Source organism: Mustela putorius, unplaced genomic scaffold (assembly GCF_011764305.1).
Source record: "Mustela putorius furo isolate JIRA1106 unplaced genomic scaffold, ASM1176430v1.1 tig00003909_pilon_pilon_pilon, whole genome shotgun sequence".
NCBI lineage: Eukaryota > Metazoa > Chordata > Mammalia > Carnivora > Mustelidae > Mustela > Mustela putorius.
The window spans coordinates 34,410,107-34,429,086 of NW_025422057.1; the positions used below are offsets into that span (position 1 = coordinate 34,410,107).

The window sequence follows — 18,980 nt, forward strand, 5'->3', positions numbered from 1 at the left end:
GGAGGAAAGGGAAGAAATAAGATAGGGAAAACTAAAAGCTGCCAGAGACACTGAGGAAAACAAGCTCATGAAAAAGTATATGGGGCCGTTGAAAAATAAATAAATAAATAAATAAATAAATAAATAAATAAATAAATAAATAAATAATGTGATGCTCTTTATGTCAAACTACCATAGCAGATCTTTTTTTTAGGTGGACTACTCTAAGTGAAATCAGATAAAGCTGAGAATGGTCAAAACAAACCAAAATTCTAAACAACACACTCAATTCAGGTAAAAAATTTTATAAGTATGTGGGAAGAAGCAAAATGGATGCTTTTAAAATCTGACTAGGGATACAGTCCAGGCTTATGCTTCAGTAATTTACCTAAATACAATGTAATATTCAAGGCAGGAGGCTAACCCCTTCTAAGTGATGAAAAACTATGGTATAGGTACCTAATATTCTTGTGTTTCCACAGAGAAACCTAGTGCCTTGTATGTGAAGGATAATAGTTCTGAGTTGCCCTAAAGCGAAATAGTCTGGTTCACGAACAGGTGACCTTTGAACGGCATGGGTTTGAACTGTACTGGTCCTTATATATGTACTACTGATAGTTACTGTACAGTACTGTTATTTTCTCTTCTTTATGATTTCCTTAATAACATTTGCTTTTCTCTAGCTTGCTTTACTGTAACATAGCATATAGTACATTTACAAAAATGTGTGTTAGTTGACTTTATGTTATCAGTAAGGCTTCTGGTCACAGCAGGAGATCAGTAGTAAAGCTTTTGGGGAATCAGAACTTATCCATGGATTCTCTACTGCATGAGGGGGGTTATCAATGTAAAATAAAAGCTTAATTAAGCAATGTGGGTGATTTAACTAATCCCCATGTTGTTCAATGGTCCACTGTATTTCATAAACCCTAATCCCATACTAGTGGCAAAAGTGGACTGGCCCAGAGATTATGTCTCCACCTATGCCTTTTCAGGACATTGTTTTTATTATCATTTTATTATTTTCAATATAATGATCCTTATAAAGTTACAACTAAATGTGATTTAAATATTATCAAAGTATTAGCAATATTATCAAAGTATTATCAAAATATTATCAAAGTATTAACAAATAAATTCAGAAATTTCAAAAATTCCTGTTGGGTTACATTATTCTTTTTAGAATTTGGGGTTTAGAAATATAAAGCAGAGTGAATATTCAGGTACAAACTATAGTAAGAGAAAGTTTATTCCTCATGGGTAGCAGTAAAAACCTTACAAGCTGGTGTCTAAGAATAAGGAAACAAAAAAGGAAATAAATAGGACAGACAGTAGCAAGAGACCCACTGTCCGACTTATTATATCTGAAGTGGAGAGAGATGCGTTGGGCTCACTATGCATGCATTCAACTGAATACTGATTATGTGCCAGACACAAGCCAAGGTGTTGTGGATAAAACGGTAAGCTAAATAGATGTCTTTTGGAGGTGAGAGAAAATCAAATCAAACCAAACAAGCACGCAAGTATAAATGCTGCAAAGGAAACAGAATAGTACAACTGTAGTTTATTACCTGCTACTATAGTCAGACTCAAGGGCAGAAAATGAAAGCTGAATTAAGTAATGGGGGTGATTTAACTTTGGTCAATGCAAATCCAGCGAATTGTGCATGATCATGTACACTCTGGTTTTATGCCCCAAGATTTAAAACGATTATTTTTAAGACTTCAATTTTGGGGTGAGATTCAGGAACCAGAGAACATCTTCTCTAAGAGTTTGTTAACTGTGTATACAATAAAGGCCTAGGAATTGTGGGTTTAGATAAAGGTTTTTCTGCTTAAGAGCTGAAAGCTAGATCTTCATATCCAAGACTAAATGGCTAAGAGTTTTAACTAAGGCCTGATCTTATAAAGCACTTCCTTTTAAAAGCCTGCTTTTTAAAAAAGTGGTGAACTAATAGGTTTTCTTAGTCAGTATTAAGGATAATTTACAGTAGTATAAGTTTAGAAAGGGCAATGCTTATGGGGGTTATCTTTTACACTAGAGACAAAAGTAGAACTAGACTGGACATTAAGGTCTTATTGTTCCAGGGTAAAACGATCCCACTGCCTTTGGAACCAGGTTTCACCTAAGGAGCCCCAGATTAGGAAGAGGGATGGGGGTCCTAATGCTTCTTTCTTGCTGTGCGGTAGTGACATGTAAACTCGCCAAATCTGTAAACTAGGAATAATTGATAGTATCTAGATCACAAGACTGTTACAATGTTAGAAAGGTGTTTGGCTCAGTGCTGGGGAAAAAAGTTATCCATTGTTTTCTCAATAAAAATGTAAGCAGAAGGTCTCATTCAAATTCTTCACAACTAATAGGGATTGAACCTAAAATTGGTTCCTGGAGAAGTGGGAAAAGAATAGTGGTCTAGGGGCATCTGGGCAGTTCAAGGGATTGACCATCTGACTCTTGATTTTGGCTTAGGTCATGATCTCAGGGTCAAGGAGTGAGTCCCAAGTTTGGCTCTGTGTTCAATGGGAGAGTCTGCTTGAGATTTCCTCTCTCCCTCTAACATAAATAAATAAATAAAATCTTAAAAAGAATAATAGTGGTCTGATTCCTTAATCTGATTTACTTGTACTTCAGAGTAGTCAGAGAACAAAAGGAAAAAGAACACTCAAGGGTTAAGAAAGAAACCCCTAAATACTGCTGATGGTAGAGTGGGGCACATTTTCTATTACATATATTCAGATAAGTAAAAGTCTTCCCAATACTCTTAAATCATACAATACCTACCTACTGTCACAGGTAATCTCTTTCACTCTATGCTTAAAAAATCTTTTCAAGTGAGATAGTACATGTGAAGATCATTTCTAAATGGTAATTATTTCTAAATGGCAATATATATGTATCATCATAATTTTAGGTCTTCTTTACTGTCACCATTAACCAACATGTTCATTTTTGTCTCCTTGCTTGTATCATTTCTTCCCCTCTACAATTCCAAATTACTGTCTTCAAAAGTCAGCTCAAGACTTTTTTCGTAGTTTCAAATGATCTTCCATTTTACTGAATTAAAATATTGTTTGTGTAGTCTTCTGTCTGTACTCTTCATATTTGTTTATATAATATTGTAACAGAGGAGATGGTGAGGTTGGAGTAGATGTTGGAGGTATTCTTTAGGAAGACTGATTTAGAAGGATGGACTGATAGAAGAGAATGAAATTAAGAGAAACCAATCAAGAGGCTCCTTTAGCCCACAGGTATGATGGGGGAGTGACAAGAAGTCAGGTGGTTAAGACTGTGGAAAAGAAGCTACAGATATATAAACAATATAAAAATGAAAATTGCTTGGACTTGCAGTCAGTGGCATGATAAAGGTCTATGAAGTAGAAAGAGCTAAAGGTAATCCTAAGAATGTACAATACAGACTGATTAGATGGGAAAGAACAGTAGCTATCAAAGGTATAGAAAGATTATGATGGGGAATAAACTGATGTTTCAAATTGAGGAAAAAACTAATCTGATTTCAATAATATTGAGTGTGAAATTGTAAGAGGTCATTTAAGAAGAGGGGGTCAAACTATGACTGTAGGACTGGATTTGAGGAGAAATTAGGGCCAAGACATAGATGAGCACAAAAAGCACAGAGATGATAGCTGGGAATCTTTATAGAAGAAATATAAAGAGAGAAGTCAAAGGTCTGGGACTAAATCTTGAAATTTAAGTCTAATAATCTTCACCAACAGTTAGTGATTGTAGCAAAAAACAGGAAGCAACTAATCCTCTAATCAACAACAGACTGGTTAGTTAATTGTTCTAATTCCACACATAGAATGCTATGAAGATTTCTGAATACTTATATGAAAAGATATCCAAAGTTACTGTGGAAAAAAAAGGGAGGTACAGTTCTAATTTGCTTCCTTTAAGGGGGGAAAGGTATGTGTGTGGGAGAACAAATTTATTTTTTCTTGCACATGCACAAAGAAAGTCTAGAAGAATATTATGTACTAATAATAGTGGCTAGCTGGAGAAGTGAGGATTCTGGGCAAACGGGCAGGAGTAAGATGACTTTTCACGGGATAAATTTCTTATTTGTTTCTTATTTTTAAGTCATGAGAAGGTTATTACTTGTTCAAAATAACAGTAATAATTTTTAAAACTCTAATAAAAATCTATTTAATAGATCTTCACATAAAAAATATTATCACTGAACACAGTAAAATAGTGAACCTGCATCACTGTCACTGCTCCATAAGTCACAGCTGTCCAATAGATAGAGCCAACCATTATTCCTGCTGCAGCAAATGGACAAGCTTTTGAGATCAGTCTATCCGCAAGATCCAAGACGTAAACAACTGGACCTATAATAAAAAAAGAAAGTAATGTTTCAACACAAGACAGATTTTTAGAAAATGACTTACTCAATATTTTCCATTGATCTAAATATTTTTATGAAGTTGAATGTTCTGATGCTTTAGAGGTAACTATTATAGATGGGATGGGAACCTATTTGACTAAATTTAGAATTTCTCAGTTGTCTGCAAAAATAGCCAAGTTTCACTTCCTAAATTCTTGGAAACAGCTTCAAATTTTTTATCTTTATCAGCAAACCTAAGATTAAAGGTTCGAACACAGCTCCTTTTATGAAGAAAATAGATTCTTACTTCTTCTATTCACACTGGCTACTGAAGAATGAAATGGCCATTTCACCTTGCTCTTCCCAAACAGTTTCTTGCCTACGGTTAGATTCTCTAGTACTTAGCAAAAAATCACTTCTTGACTTCACTCATTACTTTCTTGGTGCAGTATGTCAAGGTAACCAAGGCTATTTTCTTGTAGTTATACAAAGTCAATTTATCTTACTTTGATTTTCAATATGGAATAGTTGAGTATTATTTTCTAATGTCTTCCCCCCCCCCCACATTTGTATATTAATTACAGTTAGCTAACATATAGCACACTATTAGTTTTAGGAGTAGAATTTAGTGATTCATCGCTTACATAAAATACCCATCTAACAAACTTCTTTTAATGATCACAGTGCCGTTTTTTATGGCATTCCAATAGCTGTGTGTGCCAATTATACTTCTATTATTATATGCTTACTGTTAAATCTGGCTACTACTTTTCTTCGGAGGGTATTTAGAATGGCTATAGTTGGAGGTTTTCTAACTGCTAAAGTCCAATATAATTTAGCTCCATAATTTTTCAGAATAGTGGAATGGTCTCAGGTTTGAATTAGAGAAAGTTCTAAAGAACTGAGTACCTAAGTTTAGTCACAGAAATATGAAACACTGATTTACTAATCACCACATTTGTTGAATACTCTCTACATATTTGAAACTACTACTTTAGACATTTTCTTGGAAATGTGTAAAAATTATTACCTACCTTCTGGAGGATTACAATCTATAGCAGGATGCTTTATACAAAAACTACTTTTACTGTACAAAGAAATTAATATAGCATGATAAAATAATTAAGATGCATAAGAACAAGCATCCATCTATGTAGCCCCTGATCACTGGGGCCAGTAATATCACTAGTCACTGTATAAAGAAAGACCACACTGTGAAGTAGAAAGAACATCAGGAGGGACGTCAAAGGATCTATGATTTCAATTTAGCATATTTACTATGTCCTCTAATAATAGTTAGCACCTCTTGAGTGTCTATAGGATACCAGTTGCTGTGCCACAAGAATTACATGCATCATTATTCAATCCCATGATGTAGGGTTTAATCCTTAAAATATACGTATTTGCTAGGTTAAGTTTAAAATTCCCTCAGAGGGTACAATAAAAGTCATTTTAATGAGTCACCAAAGATCTCTCAAATGCTTGTACTAAAAGTCATAAACCATAGGTATATATAAAACCTCCATACTTCAACTTTCATATTCTCTACTGATAATTCTTTAATCAGAAAATTGAAGCTACAAGACAAATCCAGACTCTCCATGGCACACATACCCACCTACCAACATCATACCTACCTGAAGTTAATCCCTCTACTGACACACCAAACCCCATTCCCTTGCCAACTCAAAGCTCCAGCTCCAGCAATGGTCTCCCACATCATTTCCTCTCTACTCTTTACTGGATTATTTCCATCAGACAGGTCATTATTTCTTCTATCTTAAAAAAAAAAAAAAACAAATTCTGGGGCACCTGGGTGGCTCAGTGGGTTAAAGCCTCTGCCTTCAGCTCGGGTCATGATCCCAGGGTCCTGGGATCTCTGCTCAGCAGGGAACCTGCTTCCTCCTCTCTCTCTCTCTGCCTGCCTCTCTGCCTACCTATGATCGCTGTCTGTCAAATAAATAAATAAATAAATATTAAAACAACCACCACCACCACCACCAAATTCTTCTCTTGGTCCTTCTTCCCTCACTGCTCCATCTCTGCTTTATTTACAACAAAATTCCTAAAAGACCTGTTTTCACTCTCTCCTTCAATTCTCTCCATGAAAACTACTCAGACTGGTCACTAATAACCCAAGATTAGTTAAATTCAATGGTGTAATCTCAGCCTTCCTATCTGGCCTAGAAGCAACATCTCACACAGATGTTCCTTTCTTCTTCCCAATATATGGTTCTTCGTTGTATTTCTAGGACATCACCATTGTTTTTTTTTTTTCCATCACCAATCAGTAACTTTTCAGTCTTTCTTGGTTCCTCCTCTTCTTGAACTCAGTGAGACTCACTCTGCCAACTCCTGCCTCATGATACTCCCTATTTAAATTATTCTGAACTATTTTTCTTTTTCCCAAAGTACTTATCACCCCCCATCATACTCTAATTTACTCATTCTGTATGGGTTAGGAAACTATGGGCCATTGACCATATCCAGCCGGCTGCTCGCTTTTGTAAATAAAGTTTTATATGGAACATGGCCACACGCAAAACCTAAAATACTTTCTGGTTTTTAACAAAAAAGTCTGCTGACTTCTGAACTAGAACACAAGCTTCAATGGGAAAAATAATGGTTTTGTTTTGCTTATTGATGAATCCCAAGTTCCTGTGACTCTCAAATATTTGCTGAATTCTCTACTGAGGTACTTATTTAAAACTATGATTTGAAAATCTATAGGTGTTTCTTTTTCACTATTCTATACCAAGCCCAAGTTAACTACAAGACTATTTCCTAACCCATTCAGAATAAAAACTGGAAAGGAAAAAACGTATTTTACATGCTTCCAATGTACCTTCTTCCCTCTCTCCTTTCAACAGGGTACTTGGAACTATCTACTGATGGAGTGAAGCAATACAACTCCCAAAAAAACCATCACTACCATTTTTATATATCATGAACATGGGCTATCTAGAGATGTCTGAATTGTTTTTCCTTTAAACATCTCAGATGGTTCTAATATAATGAGCTCAATTTTCAGTTTCCTTCCTGAATCAGTGGGTATGAATTCTTTTTGTGCATGCAAAAACAAAAAATCTGTACACTTTTGGAAATTTTCTACCTATTCCTTGAATCATATACTAAAGATGCACTAGATTAAATGAAGACACTGGCTGGATTTTATAGTTCCTATTTCCAGTTATTCTGAAATAATTTTGTCTATACTTCTGTCTTTATTTTGCCTAAACCTCTTCAGGCTCTTTCAGATAGTCTAGTCCAAGAATAGTTTAATATTTAAAAGAAAAGATAAATGTTTAGTAGTAAGCATACCATGAGAATAAACTGTCACCCCGGGGAGGTATTTCTTAGAGCTAAAGATTACCTAGGCAAGCTATGTAATGAGTTAAAACAATCACTGGATTTCTATGGATGGCAATCCCTAAATCATACTCTTTGTATTAGGAAGCTTACCATGTACCACTATCCCGTGACTTGGGGTCAAAAGAAAAATAGCAAGTTACTAGATTCTTCTTACTGTTATATTACAGCACAAAGAGTTATGGAAAATGAGGAAAGACAAGACTAGCCCTATAAAACCCCAGTTCTAATGAGGAGGCAGAAATATGAATAAGTGCACATCACACAAGTCAAATACCTAAGGGCATAAAAAGGCTTCAATATTTTAAAAAGGCATTATTGAATTTTTAATGTCTCAGTGGGGTTCACCACTTACGTTTTCAATGTACTGTATTTACACAATGGACAGCAATTGAAGAAGCTCTGTATAAATATATAAGTTTTGAAAACCCAATAATTTAAAGGGCACTAGGGAATCTTGCAATTAAAAAAAATCTATTGTGAATTCTTTTGTACAATAAAGAACCTTTGTAAAGAAAATACACTCTAATACTCTGGGTAAATTCAAATTTTCACATTTCAGATGTGAATGACATCAAACAGCGAGCTGAGAACTATTGGGGAAACTCCTAAGCCTGTGTCTACTGAAAAAGTAATCAGTTTTATCTGGCATACACACTGTGAAAGTAGATTTGTTGCAGCTGTGATTTAAATTCAAATTTATGTATGCATGGTATTAAAGGCACATCTTGGAAGAAAAGAAATTAATGACTTAAGGGCAGGTGATATTTAGGGCTCAACATCTATGTGTACTGCTTACTGTAACAACCAGAATTCCTACGACCTTTCTCTGGGATAGAAAGATACCTTAAAAACAAAACAAAACAAAACAAAACAAAAAACCTCTCACCAATTCTTGAGAAATCATTTCTGTATGTTGCCAGAGTGCTAACGTTTCTAACACAGAACACAATTTAATAAGCAAAAATAGGTGTGCTTCACAAGACAACCGTGTGTATGTTCCTGAGACAGTAACTGCTCCAGTTAAGTAACCAATGGTTTATAAGTTTTAATAAGCAAAACAGACTGTAAAAGCTATGCAAGTTTCCAGGTTTTCTTGGTTTGCTTTTTGCTCTGCATTGAACTAGTTTGGATTTAGACCCAACTTTAATGCCAACCTGCTAATAAGCCAAAACATCAACCCCACTTTCAGATTCAGAACCATCCAGAATTACAGTTTTGGACAACATGAGGAGTCCAACAATATAGTTCTAAACTTCTCTCTTTGCTCCAAGTCTTCTTTTCATTGTGTTTTATTTCTGGAATGTCTGGTCCCTACTTGAAGTCTGTATGAAAACCCGATTTCCCAATGAAAACTAATCTAACCTGATAGAGATTGCTCTACCCCACCCTGTTCATGTCCCATGAGGCTTCCTTTAATACTATCCCACAAAATGCACTTACCCCTTTGCTTGTGCATAATGTTAGTACTTTATGTTCTTGTTCAATGTTTGTTCAGTTGTCTCAATATCCTTATGTCTGTCCATGTCAGCATCATCTTAGATTGAAAATTCCCAGGGGGCAGGGGCCAAGTCTGTTTAACTCGTTTTGTACAGTGCCTAGGATAGAACCATGTATAGATAGGTGCTTAAAAAAATGCTTTTGATGATGATTGGCATCACTCTCAGGGACTCTGTAGGCCACAGCTATCTTAGCACATGGTTACTTGGCAGTACATTGGGGTACTTTGGCCTGTTCTGCAGGACATTAGAATATAATGGCATAGGACCTAGCTGTAGCACTCTGTGGCAAGTATTTGACTCAACCCATTTGTTAAAAAGGGACCTTTAACATGGGCACCTGGCTGGCCTATGTAACTCCTGATCTTAGGGTAAGAGTTTGAGCCCCATATTAGGAGCAGAGATTACTTAAAAATAAAATCTTAAAAAAAAGTATATCGTTCCAAGTCAACAAATGTGGAATTTATTGAAGACATGAAATAATATCATAACAACCATCTCATAAGTTAAAAGTATGTGGAACTCCTAATGGGACAGTAAAGAGTTTTAACTCTTTCTCTGGCATTCATCACTACTTTAAACACTAGACTTCAGAGGCCAGGTTGAAGAACCTCAGACAAGCTTATGTAAATGTCATCCTTGATTGCTCTGCTTGTAGGTTGGGGTTTTACCAATTTTATGTAAGAATAAATATCCTGCAAACTCAGGCTATAAACTGCTTTGCTTAATAACAAGAAGTTAGACATTAAATTATAAACAGAGAAGAAAGAATATTTGGTTGGGCAATTTTTTAGATAACTAACCCAAAGCCCTCAAAACAAAACAAAACAAAACAACCCTGAGGAATAAAAGATCCAGAGTCAAAGCAGATGAGTACCATTCCTCCATGTGTATATATAGCATATTACCATGAACAGTAACTAAAGATCATCACAGTAATTCTTTATTACATAGTTTGTGCCAAAGCAAAGCTTAATTTACCTCATAGAATAGAACAGCCCAAAGAATATCTGTGGACTATAAGGTCAACTACTAAGTACCTATTAAGCACCTACTGTACACACAGCATTTTTACTTTAAATTAAAATAAATGTAAATAAAATTTAATACACCAGCCTCTGCCTCCAAGGAGCTTCCAATCTAGTTAAGGACAAGCAATAAATGCACATTAAACAACTGAGACACTTTTTTTTTTTTTTTAAAGAGAAAACTAGAAGGCTCTTCCCCACTCCCCAAGATTTATTTAAGAGAGAGTGAGCGCCGGGGGGAGGGGCAAAGGGAGAAGGAGAGAGAATCTTTTTTTTTTTTTTTTAAAGATTTTATTTATTTACTTGACAGAGAGAGATCACAAGTAGGCAGAGAGGCAGGTTGAGAGAGAGGACTAAGTAGGCTCCCTGCTGAGCAGAGAGCCTGATTCGGGGCTTGATCCCAGGACCCAGAGACCATGACCCAGGACCCCGAGACCATGACCCGAGCCAAAGGCAGAGGCCCAACTCACTGAGCCACCCAGGTACCTCAGGGAGAATCTTTTTTTTTTTTAAATTTTTTATTTATTTGACAGAGATCACAAGTAGGCAGAGAGGCAGGCAGAGAGCGAGGAAGGGAAGCAGGCTCCCTGCTGAGCAGACAGCCCGAATTGAATTCGGGCTCCATCTCAGGACCCTGACACCATGACCTGAGCCAAAGGCAGAGGCTTAACCCACTGAGCCACCCAGGCGCCCCGCAGGGAGAGAGAATCTTTTTTTAAAAAGATTTTATTTATTTATTTGACTGAGATCACAAGTCAGAGAAGCAGGCAGAGAGGGAGGAAGGGAAGCAGGCTTCCCCAAGCAATGCCGGGCTTGATCCCATGACCCTGGAATCATGACCTGAGCCAAAAGGAGGCTTTAACCCACTGAGCTACCCAGGTGCCCCAGGGAGAGAGAATCTTAATAAGATTTCATGCTGAGCCCCTTGAGGGCCTCAATCCCATTACCCTGAGACCACGACCTGAGCTGAAATCAAGAGTCAGCCACTAAACCAACTGTGCCACCCAGGGACCCCAACAATTGAAAAACTTTAAGGCAAATTTAGCATATGTACAGTAATATGGTACAAACTTAACAGATATGTGTTAATGAAATTTTAAGTAAAGATTATAGGGGAGGGGCGCCTGGGTGGCTCAGTGGGTTAAGCCGCTGCCTTCGGCTCAGGTCATGATCTCAGGGTCCTGGGATCGAGTCCCGCATCGGGCTCTCTGCTCAGCAGGGAGCCTGCTTCCCTCTCTCTCTCTGCCTGCCTCTCCATCTACTTGTGATTTCTCTCTGTCAAATAAATAAATAAAATCTTTAAAAAAAAAAAAAAGATTATAGGGGGATAAGGATACAAAGAGTTTTTTAACTGATGAATGCACATATGAATTTACTGATTAACAGAAGTGAATCTTGACCTAGACTGAAGTCTTTATGATCTGAAAAGGGGGCATTCTAAGAGAACTTCTGAGGCAAAAGACTCTTCAACAGGTTTACATGTTTTTCTTTTTAAAGCTGGTATACCACTAGGATCAGGGTTAACTGACAGAAGCCTTGACTAGATCTTTGACCCAATATGTAGGAAGTCCCTGAGAGACATGCTAAAATGAAAACCATATTTAGGAAAACTAATTTTATAACAGATTAAAGTCAGAATAAACTAGAATAAAATCCACAAGACTTTGTATCCAAAACAAGTACAGAGAAAGAGAAAGTAGTTATGAATCCAGAAAAACTTAGTGTAAGAGACTTTGAATTAGAAAACCCCTTTTTCTTCTAGTTTTATAATTTCAGGTTTTGTACTGAAGCCTTTAATCCATTTCAAATTAATTTTTGTAAGTGGTATAAGATAGGGTCCAATTTCATTTGTTTGCATGTGAATATCCAGTTTTCCCCACACCATTTATCGAAGGGACCATTCTTTCCCCATCAAGTATTCTTGGCTCCTTTTGTCAAATACTGGTTGAACATAATATGCATGGGTTTATTTCTGAGCTCTCGATTCTGTTCCATTAGCCTATGTGTCTCTTTTTATGCCAATACCATATTGTTTTGATTACCACAGCTTCATAATAAAGTTTGAAATCAGGAAATGTCATGCTTCCCACTTTGTCCTTTCTCAGGACTGCTTTGGTATTTGGGGTCATGTGTGGTTCTATACAAATGTCAAGATTATTTTTTCTGCCTCTGTAAAAGATGCCATTGGGATTTTGACAGGAATTACACTGAACACTATATATGACTTTGGTAGTATGGGCATTTTAAACAATACTAATTCTTTCAATCCATGAACATAAAATCTTATCATTTATTTGTGTCTTCAACTTCTTACATCAATGTCTTATAATTTTCAGTTCTAGTCATAAAGTACTTAATTACTTTTGATATTATAAAAGGGATTTTCTTTCTTTTCCAGATAATTTTTTGTTAGTGTACAGAAATGGACTGAGTTTTGTATGTTGATTTTGTATCCTGCAATTCTACTGAATTTATTTATTTTAACATTTTTTGGGGGTAGTCTTTAGAATTTTCCATGTATGACATCATCTGTAAACAGACAACTTTACTTCTTTCTTTCTGATTTGGATGCCTTTTATTTATTTATTTATTTTTTTCTTGCCTAATTGCTTTGGTTAGGATTCCAAGGATTCCAGTATTATGTTGAATAGGAGTGGTGAGAATGGGCACCCTTGTCTTCTTGATCTTAATGGGACAGCTTTCAAAGCCTTTCAATGTTAAGTATGATGTTAGCTGTGGGTTTGTCACATACAGCCTTTATTATGTTAGAGTATGTTCCTTCCACACAAAATTTTGTGGGAGTTTTTATCATGAAAGGATGTTGAATTCTGTCAAATGCTTTTTTCTGCATCTACTGAGATAATCATATGATTTTTATCTTTCATTCCATTAATGTGGCATATCACAGTGAATGATTTGCAGATGTTGCACCATTCCAGGGACAAATACAACCAGGTCATGGCGTAGGTCCCTTTTAATGTGCTGCTGAATTTGGTTTGCTAGTACTTTGTTGGGAATTGTTGAATCTATATTCACTGAGATACTGGCTTGTGATTTTCTTTTCTTACAGTGTCTTTATATGGCTTTGATAGCAGGAAAATGCTGGCTGCATAAAAAGAGTTTGGGAATTTTCTTCCTTTTCAATTTTTGGGAAGAATTCTTTTTTTGCAGGGCGGGGGGCAGGGAAGAATTCAAGAAGCACTGGCATTGATTCTTTCTTAAATATTTAGTAGAATTCTCCACCGAAACAGTTTGGTTCTGGGTTTTTCTTTATTGGGAGATTTATATTTCCTTGCTGTTGGTGTGTTCACATTTTCTATTTCTTCATGAGTTAGTCTTGATATGTAGTATGTTTCTAGAAATTTATCCTTTACTTCTAGGTTATCCAGATTGTTGGATACTATTATTCACATAAGTCTCTTATGATCCTTTGTATTTCTGAGATGTCAGTTGTAATGTGTTTCCTTTGAAAACACTACACATTATATGCCTCATATTATAGTAAGAAGTACAAAGAACTATGGAATATCTTTGGAAAAAAAAAAATCATAGGGGCACCTGGGTGGCTCAGTCTGTTAAGCATCTGCACCTGGGACTGAACCCTGCATCAGGCTCCCTGCTCAGCAGGGAGTCTGCTTCTCTCTCTGCTCCCCCATGCCCAGCCCTGCTCATGCTCTCTCACTCACTCTCTGTCTGAAATAAATACAATCTTAAAAAAAAATCAGATATAACTTCACTGGTGAGATCTAACCACCATGATAAGAAACGAAGTCCCTAGAGCAACATATTACCCAAGTATTCTTGGGTTGGTTGTGAGTAATAAAAAAACCTGGAAAATGGGAAATCCTATGATGACAAATGATCCTTTCATCTAATGAAAAAATTACAAGGAGAAAAGCTTAAATACTGGGGTTTACAAGTCATGCTAGGTTTTAGGTCCATACATAACTAGAGAGCTGACTCAGGAGACCCTCAGAAAGGCTGTCTGAACCATCAGTAAAAGGGTAAGCCAGGAAAAAAAAAAAAAATCCACATGACAACAAAGTAAGCCAACAAGGAAAACTGTCTTATCTTCAAGAAGAAAAATAGGATGATGAGGATAGTTTCCTCTAAAAATTTGTAACTATAGTCAACTGGCATGCTGATTTCAGGTTAGAAATCCAACTGTACTAAAGGAGAAATCCCAGATGCAAATCTGTTCTTTCACCTTCAGGATATCCATAGCTCACAAATATCAACACAAATGTGAATGTTATCCCAAACTCAAGAGAAATAAAGCATCACGAAGAAGAACCAGAAGAAAAACAACAGCCTTAGGCTACCAAAGACTTTAGATAATGGAATTATCAACCCAATCATAAAAATGATGTAATAAAATACAAGATAACTTATAAATGAACAAAATGGAAGACTATAAATAATTACCAGGCAAATTTAAGAAAAAACTAGAATTTATAGAAAACAAAACCCCTTGCAGATTAGACATTGCTTGAAGAGAGAATCTGAGAACCAGGTAACAGTTAAGAAGAAATTATAATGCAGCAGCACAGAGACCAAAGATGAAAATCCATAAAAGTTAAGAGACATGAAAGAAAATGAAAATGTCTAACATAACTCTAATTAGAGTTCTAGGATGGGGGGGGAGCAGTATTTGAAGAGATAAAAGCTAAGACTTTAACAACAACAACAAAAAAAGCTAAGACTTTTCAAGGATAGCCATTTAAATAGGGAAAAAAGTCTAAAACTTAAAAATTAACAAAGTGGAAAATACAGTACCAGAAGAAAAAACACTTCAACCCAGATGATACCCAAGGAAAGGGGGAGGGGAGGAAAAAGTGGTACAAAGAGAACATACAAAATTTGACAATAAAAGCCCAACTATATCAGCATCACAATAAACACAGAGTAAAATAACTCTGAAGAACTAAAAAGGATGAGAAAAGATGAACAGGCAAATACAACATTATCAAAAAAAGCTGATATAAAGGAGGAAAAGAGTACCTTTAAAGTGGGGATATCTGACAAACACTACCTTAGACAGATGATCAAGGTCGGTATCACCAGTGATAAGTAATGTTGACAGTATTTGTTGTTGATGTGTTATGATGAAAATGGCACTTCACCTCTATGGTTTTGCTCCCTAAAACTCATAACCCCAACAGATAATGGGAAAAACATTACACAAATCCAAACTCGGGGACATTCTACAAAGATCTGACCATTACTCCTCAAAACTGTCAAAGTCATCAGAAACAAGGAAAAGTCTAAGGAACTGTTACAGTCAAGAGAAGCCCAAGACAACATGACTAAACGTAATATGGTACCCTGAAACAGAATTAAGACATTAGGTAAAAATGAAAGAAATCTGAATAAAATAAAAACAACACTGGTTAATTTTAACAAATGTACCACACTAAGAAAATGTTTAACATCAGAGGAAACTGGATATGGGATATATGGGAACTCTCTGTGGTATTTTTGTAATTTTTCTGTTAATCAGAAATTGTCCCAAAACAAAAAGTTGATTTAAAAAAAGATGGTGTAGGGCACCTGGGTGGCTCAGATGGTTGGGCCTCTGCTTTTGGCTCAGGTCATGATCCCAGCGTCCTGGGATAGAGTCCTGCATTGGACTCCCTGCTCGGCAGGGAGCCTGCTTCTCCCTCTCCCTCTGCTGCTCCCCCTGCTTCTGCTCTCTCTGTCAAATAAATAAATAAAATCTTTTTGTAAAAAATGAAAATATAAAAAAAATAAAAAGATGGGGTAGAGGAGCCTGGGTGGCTCAGCCAGATAAGCATCCACTTAACCTTTGGCTCAGGTCATGATCGCAGAGTCCTGGGATCAAATCCCACATTAGGCTCCCTGTTCAGCAGGAAGCCTGCTTCTCCCTCTCCTCCTCCCTCTGCTTGTGCTAATAAATAAATAAAATCTTAAAAAAAATTTTAAAAAGATGGTGTAGCTATATTATGTCCATTCTATATTATTGTGTCTATATTATATACAAGTTTAAGACAAAAAAGTACTATTGTGGATAAAATAGTCATTACTTAATGATAAATTATTGAACTCACTTCTAACCAAAAGGGTAGGTCAGCAAGTGATGGTTTATTAGTCTTTATTCCTCATATGTAGTTACGATATATTCTTTTTCAACAAATATTTTATAATAACAGAGAAAAAAAACCTGAGTGAACATTCATTCTTCTGAGCTTTGATCAATGTTAAGGCAGTAGATAGAATTAGTTCTGTATATTGATGCAGCATGCTGGCAAAGGCAATGGAAAAGCAGGCACGCCAATACACTACTGGGAAGATTAAATAGGTATAATCTCTACAATAGCCAATCTGATGATATCTATTAATGTTATAAATGCACACACTCTTTGACCCAGGAATTCTACTCCAGGCATTTATCTTAAAGATATATTTGTGCATGTGCATAAAATTATTTTACACAGTTGTTTTTGACAGCACTGTTTGTAGTAGCGAAAGATTAGAAACAGCCTTTATGACCATTAACAAGACTGGTTACAGAAATAATGATACAGGGGCACCTGAGTGGCTCAGTGGGTTAAAGCCTCTGCCTTCAGCTCAGGTCATGATCCTGGAGTCCTGGGATTGAGCCCCGCATTAGGCTCTCTGCTCAGCAGGGAGCCTACTTCCTCCTCCCTCTGCCTGCCTCTCTGCCTACTTGTGATCTCTGTCAAATGAATAAATAAAATCTTTAATTAAAAAAAAATAAAAAAGAATGATACATACATCTGTGTAATGGAATATTATGTAACTATAAAGAAAAAAAGCTCTTTTTACACTAGTATAAAATGGTATCTACTATATATTGCTGAGGGGGAAAAAAAGCAAATATAGAACATGATCTATGGTATACTTGTCTGTAGTATTTTGACATATAACCTAGTTGTGCTCAATACCTTGCTTGCTTCTCCAGGTTTACTGCTTGTCTTTCTCTATCCTGCTTTGTGACAATTTGCCTAACATGTGTCTTCCAGGCAACCTTGCCCTCTAGCTTCTGATGTGTTCAAACAATGAATGGGATGGCTAGATAATCAGAGGGTGGTAAAAGTGTCCCCTCCATCCACCTGGGTTCCCTCACTATAGGTAGTTGGGATTTCTTTCTCTAAAACTACAGACCCTGTTAAACAGCCTCTCTCCTGCTAATAAAGCTTTTGTCAAGTTCTGTTAATAGATCCCCTCCCATGCATTTTCAGGCCTAGGAATGGAAATGATTTCATACAGTTGCTGATTGCTGGGTATTTTCCTGTCCCTTGTTTATTCCTTTAACTCTACCCCTAATATTTATAGCTTTTCAGGGTTTGGGAGAGAGAAGAGGGAAAAAAGAACAGGGGGGAGAAAAAGAGAAACATCCTGGAATAAAACAATGAAACCTCTAACAATGGTTGCCTCCAAGTAAGAAACTTACTTGGCATTATAGCTCGTGGACATGGTAAAAAAGACTTTCATTGAACACCCTGATATATTCAATATCTTTTGAAATTGGTCCATGTGAATGTATTATCTAGAGGGAAAAATACATAAAGTAAACTCAAACACTTAAAAGAGACAAAAAAAAATACTAAGAGATAATGTAGTTGTGGCATCTTCTCTTTCGAACATTTGCTATTCCTCACCATGTCCAGCAGGGCAAATATGGACACAAACAAAACAGAGAAAAGACCATTTGTTGGTGCAAGCCCCTAGCCATCATTTTGCTTCTTGGCCATGTCTCTCCTTCAATTCTAATAGCATCAAATCACTGAAAATTTTTATTTATAATCATACACATAATTTACTAACAGTATCTCAAAAAAATTCAAATTCACAACATCCCTATTAATTCTTACAGTACCTGGAAACTACTTCTTATCTACATGTGGCCAGGCAGCTGACTCACTGAGTGACAGTAACAAGAAATTCAGCAGTTTAAAATCCTGGCTCCTTCACTTACTTGCTAGAAGCCCATGGGATTCCATTAAATAAATTTACTGAATCTGTTTTCTTATCTGTAAAATAAGGACAGTATCTAACCATGCAGAGCTTTTGAGAGGTTTAAATAAAATAGCATAGGCAAAGTGACCCACATAGTATCTGGCAAATAGGAGGAGCCTGTTAATAAATAATAGCTATTGATATCACTGTTAGTATTATTTAAAAAAAAAAAAGATAACATTACAAAAAAAAAGATAAAATTACAAAATAAATTTTATTTGCTAGATTCTCTAGGAAAGATTTCTCCCAGGAGTCACTCCTCTTAACCTAGTATTTTTCTCTTCTAAGTTTTACACTCAACATTTGATAACCACTTTTTTTATTTTTAAGATTTTTTATTTTTAAGTAACCTCTATATCCAGGGTGGGGCCCTAACTTACCACCCCAAGATCAAGAGTCACATGTTCTACTGACTGAGCCAGCTAGGCACCCCGGATAACCAGTTTTTGAGGGTGATGGTTATCTTCAACTTTACACAGAAGTTTGAATTAATGTTTACTTGAGAATAACAAGAAATAAAATCAAAATTGTAATAGAAAAATTTAACTTGAAAGTAATCTAAGGGGGCACCTGACTAGCTCAGCTGGTAGAACATGCGACTTTTAATCTCAGGGCTGTTGAGTTTGAGCCTACTTCCAAAAAAAAGAAAAAAAAAAGTAATCTAAGAATACACCAATAGTCTATGAAGACATAAAAGAGCACAAGTGGCTACATTAATATCAGTTAAAATCAACTTTAAGACAAAAACTCTTAGAAAT

The 18,980-nt window shown here is 36.1% G+C and overlaps 1 protein-coding gene across 1 annotated transcript in view; it reads right to left on the reverse strand.

The window, feature by feature from the left end:
- Positions 1–18,980, reverse strand: part of MARCHF5 (membrane associated ring-CH-type finger 5) — a 53,179-nt gene that overhangs the window by 5,675 nt on the left and 28,524 nt on the right. The window contains exon 3 of the mRNA XM_004749664.3: positions 4,199–4,329. Within this exon, the coding sequence (XP_004749721.1) occupies positions 4,199–4,329 (131 nt within the window). The remainder of the gene's footprint in view (positions 1–4,198; positions 4,330–18,980) is intronic.